The sequence below is a fragment of the Haemorhous mexicanus genome, chromosome Z, assembly GCF_027477595.1.
Source record: "Haemorhous mexicanus isolate bHaeMex1 chromosome Z, bHaeMex1.pri, whole genome shotgun sequence".
NCBI classification, from domain to species: Eukaryota; Metazoa; Chordata; class Aves; order Passeriformes; family Fringillidae; genus Haemorhous; species Haemorhous mexicanus.
The window spans coordinates 10,291,959-10,318,308 of record NC_082381.1 but is presented as its reverse complement, the minus strand read 5'-3'; the positions used below and the strand labels follow the sequence as shown (position 1 = coordinate 10,318,308).

At 41.1% G+C, this 26,350-nt stretch overlaps 2 protein-coding genes across 2 annotated transcripts in view; both read left to right on the top strand.

The window, feature by feature from the left end:
• The window catches only part of XRCC4 (X-ray repair cross complementing 4), an 89,394-nt gene extending 64,480 nt beyond the window's left edge, over positions 1-24,914 (top strand). Inside the window, exon 7 of the mRNA XM_059873233.1 lies at positions 24,763-24,914. Within this exon, the coding sequence (XP_059729216.1) occupies positions 24,763-24,914 (152 nt within the window). The remainder of the gene's footprint in view (positions 1-24,762) is intronic.
• Positions 24,773-26,350, top strand: part of VCAN (versican) — a 187,789-nt gene continuing 186,211 nt past the window's right edge. Inside the window, exon 1 of the mRNA XM_059873230.1 lies at positions 24,773-24,910. The gene's annotated coding sequence lies outside the window, so the exon portion shown is untranslated. The remainder of the gene's footprint in view (positions 24,911-26,350) is intronic.

Here is a 26,350-nt window from a genome sequence, read left to right as displayed (position 1 = left end):
TTAAGGAAATTATTCATTCCAATCTTTCTAAAGGGGCAGAATCTGGAACCTAAAAGTTCACCCAAAATTTCTTGGTTTTTTGGCATTTCCAGTGCTATTTATAGGTTTGATTTATGGTTTGCTTTCTCACAACAGTTTCTGCTTCATAGCTTAAAGCAAAGATCAACTGAAACATGGTAGTTTTTGTCTTGCCTACACACTGATGTAGTTAACGCTTTATACTGTAAAGGGAGAAATTAAAATTGAATTAGTAAGTATTTTAAAGCACTCAGAAGAACAGCTGATGAGAATTACACCCCTTAGAAATAGTACGATGTTTATAAATAATTATATATTTAGAAATAATGCTGTGTGTGATTCTACACAGGAGCTTTGCCTGCCATGCCATGAGCATGGGAGGAATTTATTTAAAATCTTGTTTGGGCTGTGAATGTGAGGTTGAGAAAGGCACAGAGCTCCAGCTCTCACTGCAGTTTAATAAAATCTGAAGCAGCAGCTACCAATGATGTGTCAGTTCCTTGAAATGCCTGTGAGCTCCTGCTTGAGAGAGGAAGGAAGAGATGAAGGAAATCCTGCTGCTGTTCCTCACGGACGGACTGTCAGGAATATTTCTTGGGAGCAGGACGGGGCTGGTTTTGCTTTGGCTTGTTGAGGTTTTGCTCCAGGGTTGGTGAGATTCTCAGAGTTACCAAACCCAGGTGTAGTTGTTATTTTCTCTACTGGTGCTTCAGCAAAGTTTCCCCATCTGGAGCAGAGCTGGAATTATCTCAGAAGGTGTGGAGTGGGGTAAGGCTGTTGTTCCCTTCCTGTGCTGGTACCAACTGGACCCAATTGTTCCTTAAGGGGGAAAAACCAAACCACAAACCCCAGCAATCACCAGCCTGTGCTCCTCTTAGCCCACAGGAGTGAGTGGGTGACTCAGCATGATGCCACCACACTCTGATGCAAGATGGTTTTGTTTTTAGGATACAGAAACACTTATTCTGGTTAAGGACAACCCAGTTGTTACAGATTCCTCTTTCTTCCCCTCTGCTCTGAATTGTACTGGTTTTGTTTACTGAGCTCTTCCTCCTGAAAATGGATCAGGGATCCTGAAATGACAATATCAGTTGGATAAATCATAATTTGATATCATTGGTTGGAAATAATGGCTTTGTCCTGCAAATCAACTCCTTTTACTAACTGAGAAATGTTTTAGTGGTCCACGTTGCAGGAGGCTTTTAAAACATGAGCAAGGATGGGATAAATGTTCCCCCTCTCTGCTGCCTTCCCAGGAGCTTGAAAGGGAGATGGAGGGTAACAGTTTACTCTTCACAGTGCCTGGAAAGTGACCAGAAAAGAGAATGTTATTCCTCCACCCAGGTATTTGATAAAACTGCAGGGAAAGATTTAATTATTGCAATCTATTGTAGATAGGAAGGAGACATAGCAGGTGGGATGTAGGCAATGGAAAAATTCTTTTATGATTTATTGTTGTTATTTTCATTTATAAATGCTATTATATGTGTCTGCCTCTGGACAGAACAAGGCTGCTGTGCCCCAATTTACAGTCAGCCTGCATCCTGTTTTATTTTCTCTTGTCCCTGAATTCTTTAGTTATATTTCACATTATAATTGGTAGAAGTTACTTCTCCTTAGGGTAAGAAGGGATGTCATGATCTGCCCTGTTGGATCAAATAAAATTTTATGATCTGTGTTTCTTGCCAAGGTGTGTGGAAATATTCCATATTTCCCCAGACATTCAGTGGCCACACTTTTCTGCAAGTCTGATGATGAGGGCAGGATCAGAACTGGTTGTACTAAAATCTCTGCAGAGCTCACAGTAAATAAGAGCAAGCACCTTGCCATCTCCCACTGCCTCACCATGCAAATGTTCTCACCCCCTCCATTCAGTCTCCTGCTTTGGGGATTGTGTGTTATGCCCTCAGGACTTTGTGGCACTTTAAATTTAATTAGCTCTCCTGTGTAGTCCAATCCACTGATGGCTTGGTGCTGCTGGTTAATAAGCTTTGATCAAAGTTAATAGCAATAAAAGTAGCCTGTTGTAACAGCACCCGGCTGTGCTGTGCAGTTAAAGTTCCATCTGTGAAGGCTTCTCTTTAAAAGTCTGTTTTTAAGGAGTTTTAGTACTTAGCCATCTTAATTTACCTTGGGTTTAGATTATTTCTCTTTTTGTCAGGCTGTAATTGGAAATGGTTCATCCTAAGGAATAATCTCCTTTCCCTTTCCCTTAAAGCTGTAGATACCTTTTCTTTTCTTCTCCCTGAAACTTGATACTGATTGTTCCCCCCACAACCTGATGGTTTTATGCCTCTGAAATACTTGTGGGGGCCAAACTGGTTTCCCCCTGTGTTACACCAGGTGTCATGGTCAAAATACATTTACAGTACAAGATGTTCCTTGCCCCTTTAAAAATCCTGTTGTGAGTGTTGCACTAAGAGGGATTTACAACATATCACCCTGACATTTTTCCATGAAAATTATCAAAATTGCTTATATCTCTGCATATTCTCCACACACCTTCTTTCTGTTCCTGCTTCAGCATTTAAAGTGATGCAGCTGGATGTGGTTTCCCCAAAATGAGTCATTATTCAATGAATTTCTATAATTGACAGAGTGAGATTTATGCTTTGTTAAGGCTGTTGAAAGTCTGGTGATTGCTCAAAAAAAGTAGATCAACCAATGATCACACTGCACAGTTAGGTGCAACAATGTGGATTAATGTAAAATTTAAAAAAGTTTGTTGGTGTATTATCCACATACTACTAAATGTTACACATGAAAGAACTTTTATTTCCTTGGTAAGTTGTAAAATGTTTTCAGGTGCTATTTAATTTCTGCATAAATCATCACATTAACTGGCTTTAGTATGTTTAAGTTAAATTGTAAGACCCTTCTTTTAGAATCATTTCCAAACCAAGCTGCTGATTACAAGTTAGATGCATACCCATGAATCCAGTGTTGGTTTTTTTTTCTCTTCTCCTCAACTGAAAAACCAGCATAATTTCAACAGTTCAGCAATGTGCACTTTGAACAGATGTGAAATTATTTCATTTTTGGGTGGAGGGGGTTAATATGGTCATGCAAAGGAGAGTAAGTGACATAAAGTTCTTAAGTAAATAAGTAAAAATTAAATCCATTAATGAAGCAGAGCCTTATCTCCTTCCCTGAATAATGGAAGCATTTCCCAAGCCTATTTTGACACCTGTTGGCAGAGAATTTAACTCCCCAGTGATGAAACTGAGACATCAGTGGTGCTGGAGCTGTGCCCTGCTCTGCCTCATACTCCTCCAATCCACAGCTGGAGAGCCACTGCTTATCAGGTGAGCAGGAAACTCCTGCCAGCTATCAGGGGCAATCCCCATTCCAGCTTCTGTTTCTGCTTTAATCCACAGTCCCTGCATTTGTTTAGCACCCAGAGTAATGGTCCTTTTGGGATCTGGTGCAATTAAAGGACCTGGCAGGGATTATTTTTATTACACCAAATTATTCCTCAGTACTTGTACTATGGACCACAGGAGTGACTGAATTCAGTGCACAGTGAAATGCAAGCCTGCCCAGGAAACCTCTGTCACACAATTTCATCTTGAACTTTATCCTCCCACTGTCCCAGCCTGGCCTTGGACATTTCCAGGGATCCAGGGGCAGCCACAGCTTTTCTGGGAATTCCATCCCAGTCCCTCCCCACCCTCACAGGGAACACTTCCTTCCCAATATCCCATCTGACCCTGCTCTGTGCCAGTTGTAATGCAGACAGGAAGAAACAGCATCAAAAATATTTAGGTATATTTCATGATATACTGAGAACAAGATAATTGACATGCAGAAAACACAGTGCACTTGCATTCAGTTTTTGAGAACACATCTGTACTTCAGAAGAGTTGACATTTGGTTTAGCACTGTTGGCTCTTGGGGAAGGATGCATTCAGCAATGAGAAGTAATGGTTCTTGAGGAAGAAAGGCTCCTGACAGGGTGGTGATCCTGAACACTGGGGTAAAAACCCTTCCTTTCAGCTAGAGAATGGGCTGCCCATCAGTGCCAGCCAGCAAGCCCTGGATGCTGCAGGTGCTGGCACACCAGGGAGCAGCACATTCCAGCAGAGTTTGCTGTCACCTGTGGCTGTTCCAAGTTCTATAACAGCTCTTCTGATGCAGAGTTGAGTATTTTGCAGGCTGCCTTCTCAAACTGCACATTTCATGTGTGCTTTGGGTGGGGAGTCAGGCAGTGGGCAGTTCCCCAGTGCTGGGTGCACACACCAGTTTATTTTTTATTTGGACTGTGGGGGCATTTCCTCTGGCCACCTGTGCAACACTCACTGCCATAATTATCTTAATGACTTCCCAGCTGCATTACAGTGTCTCATCCCAGCAAACAGCCTGTGTTGATTAAAAGCTGGGTTGCTCAAGACTGTACTAAGCCCTGTGGTTGTTCCCTTGATTTATTGCTTTTCCAGGTTAAAGCACACATCCCTGTTTTTAACTGGAAGTTTTCTCAGCCAGGCTGCACCTTGTGAGTCTGGTGGGTCTTGGCTGGATTTGAGAGTTGGTTTCCCTGTTTGGCTCTTCATTGTGTCTTTAAGCCCAGTGGAAACTTGATGGGAAACAGATTTTACACCTAAGGAAATGTCAAAGTCATCACACTATCTAAAACAGGAATAGAAAAAAAGTTTTATTTTAGTGCTTTAAAACCTTTGAGTAAGAAGAAGGAAATCTCATTGCTTCGTCCAAAAATCATGAATGTAATACTCCTCTGAACTTTTTTTAAACTTATTCCCTCCTCATCTTCTCTACTGTCCTGCTTATTTTACTGGATATTTTTGTTATTTATGTCCATCTCAGGTAAAAGGTACTCTCTTAGTACTCTAAAGTCACCTTCCTGCCTTAAAATTTTATTTTTAAGGTGGCACATACATCAATCTAAAAGACAGGCACTGAGAGTGAGGTGATAAAATTGCACTAGAAAAATTTCCTTTATTCAGTGGAAACCATAAATGATGGCACTAAACTGATACACAAATTCCACATAAATCACTTGGCATGTTGCCATACTTCCTAGAAAGCAGCTTTTTGGGTTTTTTGGGGTTTTTTTTTTGTTTGTTTGTTTTTTTGTCAGTTTATTGAAAGGCTGAGAAGTTCCTTTTCATCTTTAGGATGAAAGGCTCTTCTCAAGGACCCTTCTCCTCAATATCCATGACGCTGCATACATCATGTGCACAGATTTAATGCAGAATATTACGAATTTGTGAAACTTGGAAGGGGGAAAATGGCTTCAAAATAATCCAGGCACAATAGGCAAATGCCATCTGTAGTTATTATTCCAGATTTTGTCGTGCATTTTGCTGCATTCTGCTTGATTTGAAGGTTCACCTGAACTCGCTGGTTTACGTACAGCAGGCCAGGTGACCTCATAAAGGAGCTCTCAGTTACACACCCTGTGTCCAGGCTGGTCAAACACCAAATTTCACACTCTGAAAGAGAACCTTCCCATGTGGGATTGGATAGAGGGGAGATGTTTTCACATCTGGAGCTGTCAGCAGCATCTTATTAGCTTTTTTTTTTTTTTTTTTTTTTTACTTACTATATAAATTAAAAGTAATAAAGGAAATAATGCCAAAGCAAAAGGATTGTAAACTCTGAGTTTTGTTTTTTTTAATTAGGTGCAGAGAGAACCCAGTATACATGAAACACAGAGAATGTGCATTTCCTCAGACGTACAAATACCTCATTTATTTACCTTTTTTTTCCTTTTAATATCTGATGAGTTTTACTCTGTTAGGACACACAAAACTTGACACTTGCTAACCTTAGAGAGCAAAATCCATGAGGTTCACAGATTAATATTTAGAAAAACAGGTGCAAAACCCACTATGTTCATCCTGACTATGACACCCCTATCTTAGAAACAAAATATCTAATTTTTGTTTTAAAAAGGGAGATTTAAATAAAAAGAAGCTCACAGATGGATTAATCTTCCTGCAGCTTTCATCTCCATTTTACAAGTCTTTACCTAGCTTTGCTCCTGTTCCTGTGAGTTAATAGGTGTGATTGTGATCACCTGGGACCAATCACACTGAAATCATTGGGCCCTCTTTTAAATTCTTCCCAAATTTAAGCCCAGTAAATCACTTTTCTAGAGAAGGTATCGCTGTAGTCAAGCTGCAAACCTCTTCTTCCCTTGTAGGTTATAAAAATGTCAGTAATAACTCATTTATAACTCATTACCAATTCTGTCATTGTGTAAAAAGGCACAATATCACTCTTGATGCAAACAGAAATTTGGATGCTCTGTGAGCAGTTCAGAACATACTGTTCTGGAAATCTGAATATCTAAATGTAAATTAAAATAAGTGACCATCATTATTTTAATTTTTTTTCACAGATTGTGGGGTAAAATTTAAACCTTATTGTGCAGATATTAATTGTGTCCAAATTCAGGGTAATTAAAATGAAACAAAAAAGGTACATTACCACACATTTGTGTGTACCAGTATTTCTAAATATACTGATAATAGAATAAGAACTAAAAATTGGCATTGATTCCATGACAGCTTAGCCTCTCTCAACCAAGTAACTGCCTCAATCATTTGAAAGCCACAATCAAAATAAATTAGTGTTCAGTGTTGATGTGCAGGGCAGAAAACCAGTTTCCTATGCCTGTGTGAAATGACTTCCAGGGGATTCCTTTGTTCAGTTTGAGAGCAGAGTTTCTGGAGTTGTTTTATTTAATAAGGACATGGAACTTCCTCATCAAAAAAGCGAATAGGCAGCTCTTTGGTGATAACTAAAAATCTCAGCTTTCATAAGTACCAAAGTAATTTTCATGATTTAAGGGGTTAATCCATCAGTAGCTTAGAAAGAAATTGGATGTAACCAGTTCAGTCAAGACCAAAAGTCTTAATTTTTGTAATGAACCTGGATGTTTCAGGTGGAGAAATAAACTCAGCTTGTAGGAGAACACCTTGGAGCAGGGTTTTGTCTCAGCTGAGACTGGGTCTTGCAGGTGTGCTCACCTGGCTGCAGTGTTTTCCCAACCCTCAGAGCCCCCAGATTTCCCTCTGCTGATCCTGCAACTGTCTCCAATTCCATAGAGGAAAAGCAGGGTTTATTTGGGATTAGCCATACTGTGAGCTGTTGTCTCAGTCAGGAGAAAAACAGCTCTTTAATCTATAGCCAGGTGTTGGATTCTCCCAAGGATATTCATTACCTGGGTTCCTGGGAGAGGAGGGTCAGGTCAGGAGTATCTGATTGCCAGCAATTTCCTTGAGACCTTTCCTGGTTAACCTGTCTGTAATCCCCAGGGGTTCTTTCAGGGCTGATGTTGGCATTCTGGCACTCTCAGTGGGTTATTTGAATTTTGTCCCACCATCTCCACGTGGTGTGAATGCACTTCATCTGTGCTAAGCTTCAAAGTGTTTAAAAAAAAAAAAGAGAGCAATTCTAAATATAAAATAAAGCTGTTGTATACTCTCTAGTTGATTGTTTACTTCATTACACCTCAACAAATATTAACTTCTCTAGTTAGGCATGAAATTTGGTCTACTTTGGGATCAGTATCATTAACTAAATGGCTCACTAGCATAGCTTGTTGCTACTTCAGGAAGCATCAAAGCACTTTGGGTGCAATCTTTGAATTCTAGCGAGGCTTGGAGAATTTTGATGGAGATGAAATTTTCTTTTGTTGTTTTTGGTGGCTTTGGTTTTTGTTTTGTTTTGTTCTAGAGGTGAGGAGAAGAAAGCAAAAACCAGTCCCTTCACTCCATGGAGCTGCCCTGTGGCCCAGGGGAGAGGGAAGGAATTTGTGATAGGATTTGGGAGACATCTCAGTGAAGGGAGGCAGCAGCTTCTTGCACCATTGATCAGTGTGTGAGTGAGGGGAATGAGGATGAAGCAGGTGCCAAAATATATGTGTTTGTGTTGGAAACAGCACACAGGGTGTTACCTGACAGAGCCCCTAACATGTGCATGGGGTGCACTAAGCAACCTTGGGGAAATCTCCTGGAAATGCTGATTTTTCCAAAGCAGTTGCATGTTGAGAACCCGTGAATATCCCTTGTTAGGTAAGACACTTTGTGTGGAAGACTCACAGTATTTTTTGGTTGGGATTTGCAGGAACACCCCTTTGTTGTGGGAAGGAAAAGATATATGAGATATGCAAAATGACAGGGATATTTGCTATATAATTTTTGTGGCCAGTCTATAAAAGTCCCACAGAATCCATGAGACAGGGTTGTGTGTAGATCACACAGGCTGGTTTGTGTTGGAAGGTACCCTGAGGATCACCCTGTGCCATGGCAGGGACACCTCCCACTGTCCCAGGCTGCTCCCAACCCCAATGTCCAGCCTGGCCTTGGGCACTGCCAGGGATCCAGGGGCAGCCCCAGCTGCTCTGGGCACCCTGTGTCAGGGCCTGCCCACTCTCACAGCACCTGTGGCTTTCACCTGGCTGCTTTTATTTGTGTGAATTTCCTCATAGCACGTAACAAGCAGTTAATTTTTTGTTCAGTCCTCGTGCTGAACAAAGCCTTTTCTTAGATCAGAATCAACTCCTCTCCATTTGCTGTGAGACACTGCTTGCTACCAGCTTCCATCTGTGTCCAGAGGTGAAGCCTCATCCTTACTCCAGCATTGCTCCTGGGTTCAATTAGCCCTAAGAGCTCTGGGCTCATACCTGTCCTTCACAAAGTCTGTCCCTTGCTCAGCCCTGGCTCCACCCAGCACTGTTTGCAGCCTGCCTGAAGACAGAGTGCCCTGATTCCCTCACTTGACAACAACAAATCTGAGTCACAATTCCCAGCCATGTCTCTAGGTGTGCTGAACAAACATCCCCACAGAACACTGCTGCCTGTTTGTGTGGCTGCTGCCTGCAAAACGAGCCTTTGTGCAGCAGGTTCAAAACATGTTGATGCTCCACTGGAAGCTGCTTGTAAATTGCACCTGGTTTGATTTCAGTTCTGTTGAGCAAACAGGTCAATTCCAATATCATCACCTACCTTGACTGGTAAAGGAAAAGGAAATTTGGGGATTGATGTAGAATGCAGATGGACTTTTAGGTTAAATGGATATTCAATCGTTTCACTATACCGTCATTCATTTTTGATGTGATGTGCTCTATTTTTACTTCACCTTGCTGTTTTTTCTGTCCCTCCCATGTCTAAAACTATTTCATGAACCAGTGAAATTTAGGAACATGTTCTGCCAAGTTTCTGTAACTTTTGAGGACATTAACAAATCAGTAACCAAGCACAAAATGCCATCAAGATACAGAAGAAATTTAAATACACCTCCTCTCTGCGTGCCCAGGAGGGATAAGCTCCTATTGTGCACTTAGCTTAACTTTTCATCAAAGTGGAGAACAGAGAACTATTTTCTTTCTGGAAATTGTAGTTTAAACTTCCCAGAAATGATTGAGTCTTATAGCTTTTAGGGAAATGTAAAAAGTGCTTCTGCCCACCAAGGACTTCATAAAGATTTTTGGCACTTGTGACATGAATGCATCTGTCTTTTTCTAGTGATCAGAAACGGAAGCAGGCTGTGAATGATGGAAATGCGATCTTCAATTCCCCACTTCCCTCTGCCTGTTTTTTTTTTTTTTTTTGGTTTTGTGGGGGGGGTTTTTTTGGTTTTTTTTTTATTTTTTGAGAGAGAGAGAGAATGAAAGGTGCTGTACAGGTAGCCATCAGACTGAGCAGCTGCCCTCAATTATTGCAGGCTGATGACACTGGCCACATCACACCAAGGGTAAAATCAGATCTCTGCCATGAGTCCCAACATCTTGGGAGCCTTCCCCATGAAGGAGGGCAGGAATTAGAAGATTCCCAACTGAGGATTTTTGAGGGCTATGAGTGCTTTCAAGCTATCCTTAAGATATCTGAATCATTGGATTGATGCCAGTCATCTTCAGAAAGCATCATCAGCAAGTTCAAAACTGTGATTAGCCTTCGGTTTGTGAGTGAATTATGTCACTTTCTAGGCAACCGAGCTGCTTCCTGATGCTTTATTCTTTACTTAGTTGCAACACTTGGTTCAAGGGCTGCCAAATGAAAAAATCTATTTCTAGGCATATGAACATCTTAAAGCTGTTTCAGTGTCTGAGAACCTCCCAGTTAGCTTCATAGCACAGCTGAATATTGATAATTTGAGGAAATAATAGGTGGAAAATCACTGGAAAGAGGCATCATTCTCACTGCACCCTGAGAGAAGGAGGGTCTTGTCCACCTCACAGAAACATGGAATTGCAGATTCACAGATTCACTAAGATTGGGTGAGACATTGAAGATCATTGAGTCAGATGGTGAAGCCAGCCCTGCCATGTCCCTAAAACACCACATCCACACATTTATTGAATGTTTTCAAGGATGATTCCACCACTGCCCCAGGCAGCCCATCCAGCAGTTGAAAACCCTTTGTGTGAATAAATTATTCTTAATACCCAAACTAATCCTTCCCTGGTGCAACCTGAGGCCATTTCCTCTTGTCCTGTCTCTTGTCAAGGGGCAGGAGAGATCAACCCTATTGCTGGACCTCTGAGTTTTGGAGAGCCAAGGAGAGAAGATGGTTTATTTTGGATAAATTAAGGATGGAAGACATGCAGCCATCCCATTGTAGGCACCTTTATGTGCACTGGAGGTATTTTATGTACAGGGAAGGGCCAGCTGTGCCACTGAAGTGTCACAGACACTGGAGAGCTGCACAGAGCATCCAGATAAGCCAGCACTTTCAGGAGATACTTATATTTTATGGCTAAAAGACATTAAATGGTTTCCTAAAGCCCCAGCCCCATTAATGATGTGTCTGTAGCCTACTGAGGGGAATTTTTACTGCATGAATGATGGAAAGTTGCCTTAAAATAAATCACTGGTGAGTTTCCCCTGTTGAGCTGGAGGGGAAGGGATGGGCACAGGAGATGAGCCTCAGTGGGGCAAGAGGATATAATCCACAGTTCCTGTCTTCTGGTGGGAGAAAAGCTGTTAAATTCATGGTACAGATTAGGGATTTTGCAACTCTAAGGTGGGAAAAATGTCTGTTTCACTCTGTGCTTCTCCATCCTACTGCAGCAATGAGTAGTAGAATAAAGGACAGATCAAGATGCATTTTCATTTAATTTTTTTTCTTTATTTTTGAAAAAATGGGACATCAGACAAGAAGAAGTGGCACTGCATTTTGGTGAGATTAAGCTGCTTCCCACTTCATTCTCCTCACTGTGGCTTGCTGAAATTACTGCAGGAGAGATGTGAAATCTATTAACAGCAGCCAGTGGTTAGCCTTATCCTGGCAGCAGTGAATTAATCCTGCTGTGTATCCATGTCCTTTGTCTGGGGTAGGAAACTGGAAGGGAAAACAGTCCCCAAATCCTTCCTTGCAGCAGCCTGGTGTCTCAGAGCTGAGCTTCTCCCAATGGCTCAGGCTGCTGTCCCCATTCAGGACAACACTGACATTTTTAATTCATGGCTGCTTCTCAGAATAAATCAGCCCCTTGTTGCTTATGGGCCTGAGGAACTTTAAAATCCCTGTCTGGCAGACAGGAGGTGGTTTTATTTTCCTTAGATATCCTTGGATAACTAGATCAACACAGTTCTTGTTATCAGCTGGAATAGTTGTTATTAGTGAAAACAGTGTTAGAGGAAGTAACAGGTATTTTTGTAGTGAGGGTTCCTGAGGGTAATTGGTGAAGGCACAGAGCATTTTCCTTTTTTAAACCACCAAGACAAGAGGCTCTGATGTGTGAGCATGCAGGCTAGCAGCAGTCCAGGAGCCAGCAAACTGCATGGACTGGGAGCTCATCACAGCTTTTGGGAATGTCCTCCCAAAACTGCCCTGGCCACACAGCTCCCTTCAGCTTTCCCAAGGCTGGAAAAGATTTGTTGTATCAAAAAGAATTTCATATCCCAGGATAAGTTTGGTGTGTTAGCAGTTTAAAAATGGATGTTTTAGTCATGGTAGTGCTTTTTTCCTGCTACTTCAGGGGGAAAAAAGCAGCAATGGACCTTAAGCTCTTTCATGTAATTTAACAAAAAAGAACAAAGCTGCTATGTGCAGGTTTTGCGGGAGAGGGAATGGTCAAGAAGGATGCTAGGTGTTTCTCAGGTAATGATATTACTCAGCTGCCTTTTCAGGAAATACAATTTGAAGTGACTGCGTTCATGCCCAGCATGCAATTAGCCTTTTGCTTTGTTTTGTGCATTTCACCAGCAAGCTCTATCCCAGAATAATACTCTGAATTCTCAATTGGTGTAATTCATTATGGTTCCATTAACTTCCAGAGAGGCTGCTCTGGCTTATTCTGGCGCTAAGTGTTCAGTTCTGAACATGTAATAAAAGTGTTACTCATCTGAGCAGCCGCTATTCACATCAGCACTCTGTGCCCAGTCCTGGAGGTTTTAATGTGTTTTTTGTTGGTCAACAAAGAGGGTGTTGTGTGCACGGGCAAAGATTAGATGTATCTTTCTCTGCTTTTGAGCTCTGCTCTGACGTTTCTCACTCCTCTGCACAGCGTTCTCCTCCACGAGGAGTCAGACCAGACTGGCCTTCCTGGGAGGCAGGGTGCCAAAATAACACCCAGTACCAGCAACCATGGGACTGAGGGCAGCACTGTGGAGCCTTCCCAGCTCCAACTGGAGCGCACAAGGGAAATATTTTTTTAAATGTCTGATTTGGAACTCTGTGTGATTTCTTTTTTTTTTCTCTCTCCCCCTTTTTTTTTTTTTTGTTAATAATTTAGGTATACCAATATAATAATGATTAATCTATTCCATAAAAGAAAATTGCAGGTTCTCAAACGTCTTTTTAGACAAGTATTATGATAGTTAGAAACAAAGTTAGTAAAAGGCAAAAATTCTGGCTTTAAATAATATCAACATTGTTTTTTTCCCAAGTATCAGGCTGTCAAATACAGCACTGCTCAGGACAGCTGGAGTACTTCTAAGATGGAACCTTTAATTTGAGAAAATGTGATATCAAGATTCTCTGTTGTACATTTCTTCTTTTTTTCCTGGAAAGATTTAAAAAAAAAAATCAAATTATATAATATTTTCTGCTTAGAGAACCTTGTTATGGCTTTATGCCATCCCACACATCACCTGCCTAACCTAGTGACTTTAATCTGATTTTACTGTTAGTGGGCTTAATTCTTTATGTTCTTGTAGCCTGCAACACCTTTTTTTCTCTTGGTTTTCTAGAAGAAGTCATAAACTCATTCATACTTTCCAACATCTTCAGTAAATTTCTCTGGAAATAACCCACTGACATTCTTCCTTTGATGACATTGTGTTTTTTACAGTATTTCATCACTAGGGTTTAGCATGTGGTTTATATCAGTGATCATCCCTTGATATTTTTTCTGAAGTAAGGTGCCAGAGGAAAAACTCTTTTCAGTCTAAACCAGTCTGTTTTGTTATGGTGGGAAAAGGAGTGTGTGTTTACACACCCTTTGTATTTAAATCCCATTTTCTCTAAGCTTTATTTAGTTAGAGGGAGACTGCATTACTTTTTGTAATCAAACCTTACCATTACAGTAACTGTTGTTTTGGAGAAATGTCAGAAAGTGTTTAAAATTTCCACAGGACCTTAATAATTTAAATGAATTTTTGATGGTAAAGGGGCATGAGAATTGCCCAGTGTAATGAAATTACAGAAATACATTAAATATGGAAAACCATTTTCTTCTTGCGTATAGATATTTTGAGCTTGCATGAAATATTAAGCAACCATAAATTATCCCTATATATAGATATATATTTTTTTTTAGAATCACAGCACATTGATGGAGGGGTAGAGGAATTGCATCAAGCTTTGCCAGCCCAGGCTGTGTTTCACCCTTCAGTAATCCCTCAGGCAGCTGATACTCTGCAAGTATCAGCAAAACATAGTAGGGAGACTCTTTATCAGAAGAAAATAGCTTTTTTCTTGGGCTTGGATATTTGGGGCTTGTGTTTCCAAGTGGCTTTGGAGGGTTGGGTGATCAAACCCCAGTCCTTCCCATTTTAATAAACAATTTCCCTGGTTCCTCCTGGCCCTGGTGGCTGGCAGGGATGTTGGCTGGGGGAGGATCTGTGGAACATGAGCACAGCCCAGGGCGTGATCCTGTTTTTTTCTCACTGAGGGCTGGAGTTTTTGCCATATGGAAAGACTATCCCAGAGTTAGTGGTTCCCAGGGGAGCAGGGCCAGTCCTGTAAGGAGTCTGGCCATCACACACACTGACCTCACCCTGCATCCTGGCTCTGCATCCCTGCTGTCTGACTGACTTGTTTGCCATGGTCTTCTGCCATTCATCTCCACCACTGCCCTCTAAAAAATCCCTGAGGATGTTCCAGCTCGTCCATTCCCTGTGCGCCACGGGTGCTTTTGTGGTGTGGGTTACAACTCCTGAAGCTGAGCTCCTTCCTGACTGTGCCCTCTCAGTGCTGGGCTCTGCTTGTGGTCACAGCCCAGCCAGACCAGGAGAGCCCTGCAGATGTCCAAGGAGCTGGTGAAGAAAAACAGCCCAGGTCAGGGTGGAAACGCAGCTCTGGGCTCCTGTCACAGGTGTCACAGTCCATTTACAATGAATAATAAATGGTGGCTGAAAATTGTGCTGTGGATATGTCTGTGTGAGTGTTTAAGAGCATCTAAATAGAAGGTGTTATAGTTTAAACCAACTTCTCCATTCTGATTGAGACCTGGTGATTGATAATTTTCTGTTCATCGTGTATCAACGCTCGGGCTTCACATTCATTTTTCAGTAAGTGTGGTAATGAATATTAATGTGTTGCTGCTCTCAAAGTACTTACTGAGATCTTTAAAATTCTTTAAATATGCCCTCAGAGCCTCTTAGGGCAACCAGAATTACCTGTAGCATTTTCCAAAGCAAAATTATCCCCTGATGTTGATTGAGATTGTGCCAGTGCATCTGCCATAAAAACATTAATGTCATGTCTGACTGAGGCACCTTCCATGTTCATAATTTCTGAATCCATTTACAAAGACCTTAATGGCAGCTGTATATAAAGACATGCCATAATGACATTTTAAATGCTGTCTTTAAATTCACAGCATGAAAAGCCTTTTAGGAATACAGTATGACAAAAGAAAAAAAAAAGGCAGAGACCTGACAGCAATTTGTAGATAATACTCATGGTATGTCTTTTATTTAGTGGAGGTTTTATATTGATTTCAAGAGAAATAAATGGGTCCAGAAAGGTAATAGTGTAAATAGAACTTTTTTTCCTAGTGAATGACATGTGAGACTTCAGTTCAGCTTGCTCATTTCACAGGAAATACAGGAAAATACATAGCAGAGTTTGAAACTGTATCAGCTGGTTTTACAAAATTAAAAAAATTAAAAAATACGCAGTAGAAATAAAAGATCTAGAGCTTGGTAAATTAGGGGAAAAAAGAATGTCTATACATACAAAAAGCACAATATAAGTATACCAAAAATCACTTCTGCACCACAGGTTATTTGGCAAGGGCACAAGCTTCTCATGGAACAGTCTTTGAGAAGGAAGGGGTTTGAAGTAATTCTGTCACTTTCTGGGCAATGATCTGCTTTTGCCAGTCACCACAGTCTCCTCAGTTTGTCTCAAAGGTTGCTAAAGGCAGGGAAAGAAAAGGGAAATGACTATAAAAGAAGGCAGTACAAAATCTCACAGGCTTCACCCCAAATTTTGGATGATTGTCACTGAAGAGTGGAGGATGCTGGGGCAAAGCTTGGCTTTCCTGAGGTTGTCATGTTGAACTTCATGATTTTTCACTTAATTTTTCAAGACATTGAATTCTTTGGGTAGTGGTTTAATCTTTAAAATACTTCAAAGAAAAATTTTAAAAAGGCCAAATTACATTTAATGTCTAAATTTGCTTCCTTAATTAGTTGACAATGTCGATGTCACCTTTGGTCCTGTCAGAAGCTCTGTTTGGGGCATTAATTAGGCTTTTTGCTCTTCATCACCATTGACTGAAGGATTATGGACACACTTTATAATCTGTTGCAAGCTGAAAAATCAGGTTGGCCATCAGAGTGGCTCGTGAGCCATTAGATCCCAGATTTTCTTGTGTCTGAGCCTTGCTCAACAGCACTGGCCTTGTCCTTGTGCCTGCCCACCCCAGGAATCACCACTTCCCTTGCACTCATCTTGACTTTTGCCCTCAGACCAGGGCATTTTGAGTGATTGGGCTCTGTGCCTTCCTTAATTCTGTCTGTTCACATGTAAAGACAATTTTAAAGTGTCTGGTTTGTGTTCCAGGATTAAAGCTGTATGTTGTTATGGAGGGAGCACAGGTCTTGTGTCACTGATTTTAAAATGGGTTACTTTAAAGCTTTAAATCTGCCTTTTTCTCTAAAAGATGTAGTGCCACATATTTATGTTGCTATTTTATCTCTAAAATAGCACCACGTATTTATGTTGCTGTATAAATAAGTAGCAAAATCCCTTCTGTTCTGAATGCAGTATTTGTTTAAATATTTTTGTGTTTCCTTACAAATATAGAGTGAAATACAGGCAACCAAAGTTCCTGTTGAAATAGGTTTTTATTTTAGATTTTTCTGCCTGAAATATTTTCTCTACCTAAAGTAGAAATAACTATAATGCAAAAAAACGGGAATGTGTAATACAAGTGAAAAAAATCTTAGGCTTTTAAGTACAACATGATCAAGTTATTGGTAGAGGTGACAAATTTATCCACCAAAAAATGCCATCAATATGAAAACATATATTTTCCAGTTATGGCCTCCCTTGAGTTGTACTGATTTCCTCAAAGGTTGTTTAATGGGGAAAGAAATCATTCTTGTGGCAGAGGAGTCTGAGCTCCAGGGCACTGGGGGGGATGTCCCGAGTGCAGCTCACACGTGGTTTTTAAGGCTGCCTTTGGTACACAGGGGAAAATCTCTGAGTCCATTCCCTAGGAATCCCATGGGGTTCCTAGGGAATGGACCGTGTGTCAGGATGGTGATCCTCCAAACCAGCTGTATTCAGGGAGACCAGGTAGTGCAAAGAGTGCTCAAGCACCAGGGCGACCCAGTGCTTTATCCAAAGGAGTAAGAAAATAAATTTAACAAGTGATGGAATCACAGAATCATTTATTCAGGTTGGAAAATCCCTCCCAGGCCATGGAGTCCCAGCTGTGCCCAGTCCCCACCCTGTCCCCAGCCCAGAGCTCTCAGTGCCACCTCCAGGTGACACCTGCATGGCTGGGCACTCCAAACCCCCCTGGGCAGTGCCAAGGCAGTTCCTGAGCCCCCTTTCCATGGGGAAATTCCTGCTGTGCCCCCCCTGAGCCTGCCCTGGCCCAGCCTGAGCCGTTCCCTCTGCTCCTGTCCCTGTTCCCTGGAGCACAGCCCGACCCCCCGGCTGTGGGGCTGGGAGGGTCCCCAGGACCAGGGGAGAGGTGAGAATTGACTCCAAGGGCTCAGAAGGCTGATTTATTATAGTATGATATTGTATTAAAAGGAAATTATACACTGAAACTGTACTAAAGAAAGAGGAGACATCAGAAAGCCAGAAAAGAATGAATAATGAAAATCCGTGGCTGACTCAGAGAGTCTGACCCAGCTGGCTGGGATTGGCCATTAATGAAACACAATTCACCTGCTGGGCAAACAATTCTCCAAATCACCAATTCTCCAATCTCCAATTCTCCAAATCACATCCAGAGAAGCAAAACATGGAGAGGCTGAAGCTTCCCAGGAGAAGAAATCCCGGAGAGGGGATTTTTCAGAAAACATCACGGTGACAGCCCTGGCTGTCCCCTCCTGGCAGGAGCTGTGCAGAGCCACAGGGGCCCCCCTGAGCCTCCTTTGCTCCAGGCTGAGCCCCTTCCCAGCTCCCTCAGGCCCTGCTGGGGCTCCATTCCCTTCCCAGCTCCGCTCCCTGCCCCGGCCCCGCCGCAGCCCCTCCATTCCCTGTGTGAGGGCCCGGAGGTGCCGCAGCCCTCGAGGTGCGGCCTCAGCAGGGCCGGCACAGGGCCGGGCCCTGCCCCGCTCCTGCTGCCGCCCGCGGCGGGCACAGCCCAGGGGCCATCGGCCTTCTGAGCACACTGCTGGCTCAGAAAGTCAAAATAAAGCTAAATAAAGTGAAAAGGCTTTATTACCTACAGATCTTGCAGTGGATGTTGTGTATTTCTCCATCCAGGTCACACTGAGTGAAGAATCACAGGAGTAGTGGCAGCTCTCACTACATGCATGAGGGGTTTCAGACTTAATGGTGGTATTAATTCAGCAGCTGTTTCTTAAATAGGGGTCATGAACAAATATGTTTTTTATCTTCACATTCCAAATAGCAGCACAGGTGACTGTTACCTGCAGAGGTTGTGGAGTCCCCAGAAGGGTCCCCAGAGGTGCCCCAGGCCAGGTTGGACGGGGCTTGGAGCACGCTGGGGCCATGGAAGATGTCCCTGCCCATGGCAGGGCTGCGACTGGATGAGCTTTCAGATCCCTTCCAACCCAAACCACTCCACAATTCTGTGGTTTTATGACTACATAAAGGTTAACAAAATAATCACTTACTGGCTTGAAATCGGTAAATAATGTTGATTATTCACGTTCTTCTTTTAGGACTGACTTTCAGACCTCGGGCTCCACATTCACACACCGGGGTTAGGGATAACACTGATTTCTGACATGTGGGGTAATTGTAGAGGTGATCATTGGAAGCCCCACCACTGCTGGTGCCAGGGTCTGGATCTGCTGGGTGGGCTGAGCCACATCAGCTCAGACACCAGAAAATCCAAGTAGAGCAAAAAATGATGGAATTCCAGGCATGGGGTTTATGCTTTACGAGCCTGGTGAGAAATCACTCTGGGCTCCACTACCCCACGTTGAGTTGAGACATCACAGCCCAGAAATCTTTCCCAAAGTGGCCTGATGATTTCAGCCCTTGTGTCTGCCTGCTTTGTTGTTTTGTTTACTCGACCTGCGTGGTGCTTCATGCCTCCTGGGAGTTATGTCCAGAAGCCTCCTACCTCCACCCTGGGTGGTACAGATGATCCAAACGGGACATCCCGGGAGCCCAGAGGATGACTCCAGCAAACAGTCACACCCGGGACACTGAGCTCATCCAAACCTCTTCAAACCACGACCTTTCTGGTGCTGATGCCTGAGTTTGGATGTGCTTGTGTGCTGGATGACTGCATCCAGCCGTGGTGCACAGAAAATTAGCCTTAATTCAGAGGTTTGAGGAGGTTCGAGGGCCAGAGAGGGAGAAAAGGTTGGTGCAGTAAATCAGGAATTGCAGTGGATTGTTGAAAAACTGTTCCTGAGCAGCCTAAAACTTGGCCCCAAACAGCCCCTGGCCAAGCCTAAATACACCACAGCATCTGAGCCTCCAGCTTTGGTGCTGCTTCTGTCAAGCACCTGTGGAAAATAAAGCAGGGAGATTTTTGTTAGGAGATTTTAGACTGGTAGGAGATTTTTAGGTGTCAAAATTGAAATTGCAAAATGTTGCCTGCCTGATACACACCAGGGAAGATCCCAAAGCACATCCCACAGCTTTCTCTTTGTGCTCTGAGGGAGGTACTAACTTCCAGGGGCTAGAGGCACTATAAATTTGTAGTATTTTCCAGCCAAATAATAACCTTTAGCAATGCTTGCAAGCAGGGACTTTTTTTAGAATTATAATACTACTGCATTATTTTTGGCAAAACACATGGATGTGGATTATTGAAAATTAATATCTGTCCTCTGATTATGTGGGTCATTGAAATTTCCCTTCTCAAGGTATTTTGTAAAAGAGGGACTTCTATTAGAGATCATGGTTTGGATGATTAAAATTAATGAGCCCCCTCAGAGTCTCTTGGATGTATGTAAAATGCATTCTTTTTTTTTTATCCTCATGTATTTTGATAGATGGAAAGAGACTTTGTCATGCTTCATGACCAAACTTATTATTTGTGTGTCAAATTTACCCAATTGTTTTCCCCAATGTAGTTTCAAGACAATGTGAAATGGCAACAGATGAGCACTTGAGTTATCCCCAATAAATAAGCATTGAGGCAAACAGATTTTACCATAACTGGATTAGTTTCCCTGCAGGTTTGAAATGAGGGTGTTTTGTGTGGGATTTTTGTTTGATTTGTTCTTTGTTTTTATGTTTTTTAACAAAACTATTGTTTTTTAAAAGGCTTTAGAAAAGGGGGATGTCAGGAAAAGAATAGACTTTGCAGATAGAAAACTCAGTGGTAATACAGTCTAGAAGGGTGTAATGTAAACTTCCTTACTGACCTGAATACAATTTATAAATTTTGTATAACTGGAACTACACTTATTGCTGGAGTTGTTTTAAAATGTGTCTTCATAAACACTTCCCATGGAGATATTCTTCGTAAAAATAAACGTTAATAACCAACTGACTGAGAATTTATGGAACCTTGTTCTCAACTGCCTCTTGGTCCCAGGGGATTATGGTACAGTAAACCCAAATTTATACAAAGAATTAAATATACAGTGGGGCAGGACAAAAGGAACAGGGAATGCCTTTCACTATTTACCTGAAATTAATATAATGACATATTCCTTTTGCTTTCACTGCAGCAGAGGCATGGGCTGTAAATACCAGTGTTTAATATCTCTGAGTGATCTACATAAATCAATCCCATGAAAAATGCCAGGATCTGTGCACACAGGGTAACTCCAGAGTAGGTAGGAATGGTGTTTCCTCAACTGCCTGTCAGGAATGACTTAATCCTGCTCTGCAGATACTGCCTCTGCATCCCTGGGATGTGTTAATTTCCATACCCAGTCATTTGGAAGGCTCTGCTGAGACTGTCAAAGAGATGCTAATTATCATCAGCCACGGTGATCCCTGGGGAATTATGCTGGGATTGAGAAACCAGGGAATGGCTGGAGTTACAGTCAGGGATTAAAGTGATGAGTTCTGCGCCCTCTCTGCTTTTTCCTTTCTCTGGCAGCTTGGGGGACAGCTCTCACAGGCAGTCCGGGTACTCTCCAGGTGCCTCTCAGCACACTTTGTCTAATATTGCTGCTGATTTTAGGGTAAATGAGCATCTCTATTAAGGAGCAGAACTTGGAAGTCCAGTTGATTAATTCTGTGGAGCAGCACATGCTGCCTGGAGTTGGGCAGAATTCAGCCAGGGAGTTCTGCTCTGCTAACAGGAGGGCTCTGGGAAGAATTTAGGGGAGTTACAATAGTGTTAATATCTGAAAATCTGAACAAATTCTCCTAAGTCTGATGAAAAAGCTGAATTTTCATTCAGAAGATAAATAAAAATTGTCAGAATTCTGTGCTGCTGTTGATGAAATTTCCAGGATAGGAGATAATTTTAAATGAAGGCTTTTCTTCAGGATAAATGCCTGTCCTTTAAAACTATTTCCTATTCTATACCAATCTGGAAAAGCCCTTTTTTTTTTTTCTTTTTTTTCTTTTTTTTCTTTTTTTTTTTTTTTTTTTTACTTTTTTTTTTCTTTTAATAACTGCAAGTTCTTTATTGTGATCAAACTAGATAATTTCATTTAGTGGTACAGGATGAAAATATGAATGTTCTTTGAATCCATTTAATCATTTGTTATATCTTGACTATATAACAGCAAGGTGAGGAGAAGTAATGTCTGTGATTGAGTTTCCTGTGGGTAAAATCAGATGAATTGCAGCTTATTTTTCTTGCTTGTGGTCCATCACCCATAATTTGGACATCAGGGCTGTGTATTCTGTCTGTGTCAAGTTAGGTCATTGCAGGCAAACAAATTCCTCAATTTTGGAAAACTTCTGCTTGGTTTTTGCTTGCTTTGGTCCCTGTTTATATTTTTTATGTCAAAACTAAGCTTTTGGTGCTGATTTTAGCCCTTTATTGCTGTAATGAGATGAGGTGGATCCTGTTTTCTCAGTGACACTCTCCTGAATAATTAGGCAAGGCAAAGCTGTAGGATTTTTCATTAGAGGTGGTGGTGGACACAAATGAAGATGCACAGAGTTAATGCTTTTTTCACACTGAAAGGTGGATATGACAGATTGGAAGGTATTTATTTTAAACATTTGACTTCTGTGTATAAAAATAAAGTAATGCAAAAGTGTATTGTGGAATCTAGCAGGACTGCCTGCCTATAACGAGGCTGCAGAAGTTAATTTCTGTAGTTTCAGAGATCCTTATGCTGTATTTCTAAATGTCTTGAGGACAAGTCCTGACATTTTCCTGCATTAAAGGCATCTTCTGTTTCCAGGTCCCCAGCATTGTGGGGCTGCATTGATTTGACTTCATCCTGGCTCTTCCAAACCAATGACAGTTATTTTCAGTTTTCAGTTATTTTCTGGAATACTCTATAGGAAAACTCCTTCAACCCACCAAATAATATCACTTCTCAAAATTACAAAAAAAGAACCCCCAAAACAACATAAAACCCTGCAACCAGCAGGAGTTTTTATTTAAAGCCTTTCATCTCTTGGGCACAAATGTTCTTCTAGTACTGGAACCATGATCCCCTTCTTGCTTTCTTATCAATCTTATTTCTTGCAGTTACTCACCTGCAGGAAGTATGTTATCTATTGGGAATATTTTCTTTTCTTAATCAATGTTTGGTGTAGGAGGTTTAATTACTGTTTTTCATCCAGCTGTACTCTTGTCTGTGTCTAAATTGCTACCATTCCTCTCAGAGGTATAACAATAATTCATATTGAATTACATCATATAAAAGTAAGAAAATTAATTTCACGAGGAGTCAAGGCACTTTCCTTCCTTAAAACATTGCTTAAATTTGGACAGAAAATATTTTCAGGATGAAAAGCAAGGCTTGTGCCTAAGACTGTCTCTCATTTTTCCAAAAGATTTTTGCATTGAGCTGTGAATAATATTTTGCCGAAGCTTTCTTTGGCTTTAAGTCAAGTGCTATAAATGAATTCATCAATGGGAATTATTTTTGGGCAGCAGTAGTGGGTGTGTGTTTAAAGTCCAGTGGTGATGCATGGTACTGTGAGAGTCAAGTGTATTCCATCTTTTCTTCAGAAATTCTGAGAGTTTTAGCTTAGAGGAAAGAAACAAACACAACAAAAATCCCCAAGCCTGTGATGATCAACCCTCACCCATGAGCCAATCTGCTGCTCTTTGTGAGATTGAATTCTGGACTGCCTGAATTCAATCTTTAAGCCTTTCTTTTTGGTATAATTAAAATAAATTAATTTTTTAGAAACAGAAGAAAATAAAGTATTTTTAAAATTAATTTTAGACACAAAAGAATTTCTGTGTGTAAATGGCACACAAACTGCTGAGCACGAGGGCTGTGCTCACCAGTGCACATTGCACAGGTGAAAATCCAGAGACATTTCTTTATTGTGCTAGGAAAATTTAGGTTCTGTATATGAGGTTCACCTCTGCATCTCCTTTTTGACCAAAATAGAGGGTGTAGGAGGAGAACAGCAAAAAGGAAAGATAGGAATTATGATAGTAAATTTATTCCAGTTTGTTGGGTTCTTGACAGCAAACTGTTCTGTGTGTACTCATTATGAAGAGGCCAACTTTCAATAATTATGTTGAAATATATAAAATAGTGTTTGTGCAAATGTTGGACACACTGCTCCAGACAGGTAAAGAGTAACTATCATAAATATATTTTCAGCATTTAACACTGGAAAAGCATGCATATCTGGTTAAAGGGTAGTGTGGAGGCTTAGGATGTCATTTAACCCTTCTCAGCATTTATTGTAGGAATGTGTCTTGTCTGTGCTGGACTTTGGAGCTTGATAATTACTTTGTGCTTTGGAAATATGTCAGCTAATACCTGTTGTCACCCTGCAAGTATCTGCAAGTCTGTGATGTAGTGTAGTGCATGCTGGTGAATATTTAATATTATTAAATGTTAAGCTTGTGCTTCACTGAGGGCAGAGGCTCTAGGGAGCCTCTGATTAATTTAGCAGTGTACCTAGCCAGAAACACATGTTTCTTTGAGAAATGGTGAAAATGCCACCTGTGGGCTGGGTGTTCCCTCCCTGCTTCATTTTCAGTACACGTGGATGACAATTGTGGAAGGAATGAGGCAACAGGACTCGTTGTTTACTTTCTGTGGAAAACGTTTGTGTTGAATCTCAAATTATGGCATCTTTCATCCACATGAGGATTAAACCACCCTAAAATGCACAGAAATGTAATAAACAGGGAAGTTACCCTAACAGCTTCAGCCTCAGTCACCACATTGTTATTGAATATATTCCAGCTGAAATTTGTGCTGTTCTGGATATGGTTGTCTTGAAAATTATAGGTAATTTACTATTTCATTTTGAAAGCAGGCATACCAAATGAAAATACACTGCAGGATGCTGATAGCTGGAATTAAAATGTCTACATAACTTCTGAATGCATTTAATAGGGATTTTTTGGTTTTTTTGCTTGTTTTGTGGAGGATTTTAGCTTAAGGTTTGTCTTGACATTTGAGTTTTCAGTAGGCAGTTGTCAAAGTGGAGAGGGGTTTGTTGTTTAAGTGTCGATAAACCATATTTTATGAATTTACATGGTAATTTAAATAGGTAGATGAACCTGAACCTAGATGAGCCTGCTTCACTCAGCTTCAGCAAAGGAGGCAGTGGAAGTCCAGACAGATTGGGTAGTTTAAGATTGGTGGTATTTCTCTCCACTGGTTACAAAGAGGTACTGAGGGAAGATTATCTTTCTAGTCTGGGTTCAGTCTTTTTGAACTTGCCTTTATGTCACAAACTTCTCCCAGTTCTGAGGCCATTTTGGGACTATAGAGATTTTCATAAGAAAGACACAGAAAGGTAAATACTTTAAGAGTTGTTTTGAAACAGTTCAAATGTCAGATTTCTTTTGACCTTGGTTGTTTTTCCTCTTGGCAGCTCCAGAACAAAGGGATTCCTCCCTGCTGGGCAGCCCAGACATTGTGGACCCAGCTCCCAGGAGAAAACGAAGGCAAAGGACAGCAAAACCTGCAGGAACAGGAGCTAAGGTGGCTGCTTACGAGGAAGAGGAGCCAGCCCAGGAAAAGTAAGCAGGTTTTAAATGTATTGGAATGTTTTTATGTTCACAGATCTCACTGGGGTCATGGGATTCCAAACCCAGCTGGGCATGGACAACCTCTGGTTGAGGAGGTTCCAAACTCACCACCCTGAGTTTCTGCCTTTGGGATTCCAGTGCAAATTACCTCCCAAATCCATCTTTAACAGATTTTTTTCTGAATATAGAGTCTCCAAGCAGAAAAAAAAAAAGTTCACTCTTAAAACACAAAAGGGGTCAGGATTTGTAACACTTAAAAGTAATTTTGTTATGTCCATTTCAACTTCTGGAAATCTTTCCAGGTATTTTGGAAGGTGCTTATAGCTGTGCATGGACTTGCCTCAGAGCTCTGATGGGGTTGGTAGTATTTTCTTCCAAAACCTAGGGTTTTTCCTAAATATATGGCAAATAACATTTGAAAATCATATTTTTAATTTTTATCTGTAATATTCCATGGATTGTAAACTCTTTAAACAGCCATGGACAGAAGTAGTTTACAAAGACATTTCCCATGATTAGCAAGATTTCTGTTTAAATCAGCAGCAGAATTATCTCATTTTGACGTAAAAGTTGTGGTTTGACGCCAGTTAGGAATGTTTGAATTTACAGTCCTGTTTTATTAGTTAAAAAATTGCATTTTTTTAGGATGGTGTAGAAATATATCAGACCTTGCTTTTTTGTTCTTTTGCATCCCAGTCCATTGCTATGGAAAATGCCCTTTCCCCATTGGATTTGGTCTGTTTGGTTTTGACAGCCTGCCTGTGCTTGCCTGAAATTCAGGTTCATTTTATCTAATAGTGATTGTTGAAGGAAAACCTATGGAGGCAAAGTATTGCAAATATACAGAAGCCTTGGCCTGAGTAACTGTCTCTTTATGAATATCTTAGTCCTGTGTGTAGGGGGACAACTAAGAAGATAATGATATTTTTGTTTTAATTCTTTGAAAAAGGCAAATTTTAGTAGAAACAGAGCAGCATTATGATTTTCATATGTGCAAAGGATTTCTACTCTGCTTCCAGATTGAGTCAGGGGTGAATCTAAAGAGTGGCTCTTCTTATTGGTTACAACATAATTAGTTATATTTTGAGACTGGGTGTATGGAACATCCATTGTATCAGTCTCTATCTCCATTTTTCTTTTTTTCACTTCATTGCAGCGGCAATTTTTTGGATTAGATAGGAAGACAGGAAATATCCCTGTTTACCTGAAACATTACAAAAGCTGAACTGAAATAATTTCCTCTTTGCTGGTTATTTTTCTCAACGTCACTGATGTTTTTGAGCTTCACCTGAAGTGAAGCTCAGCTGTTAATCAAGTTTTCAGTCAATTTGCTTGGCTAATATATTTCAGTTCTATTCAGCCTTTCAAAAGTGGGGAGATGGAGAATTAGCACCATGATCCAGTTCACAAATATAGGTGTTCTTTTTGTGG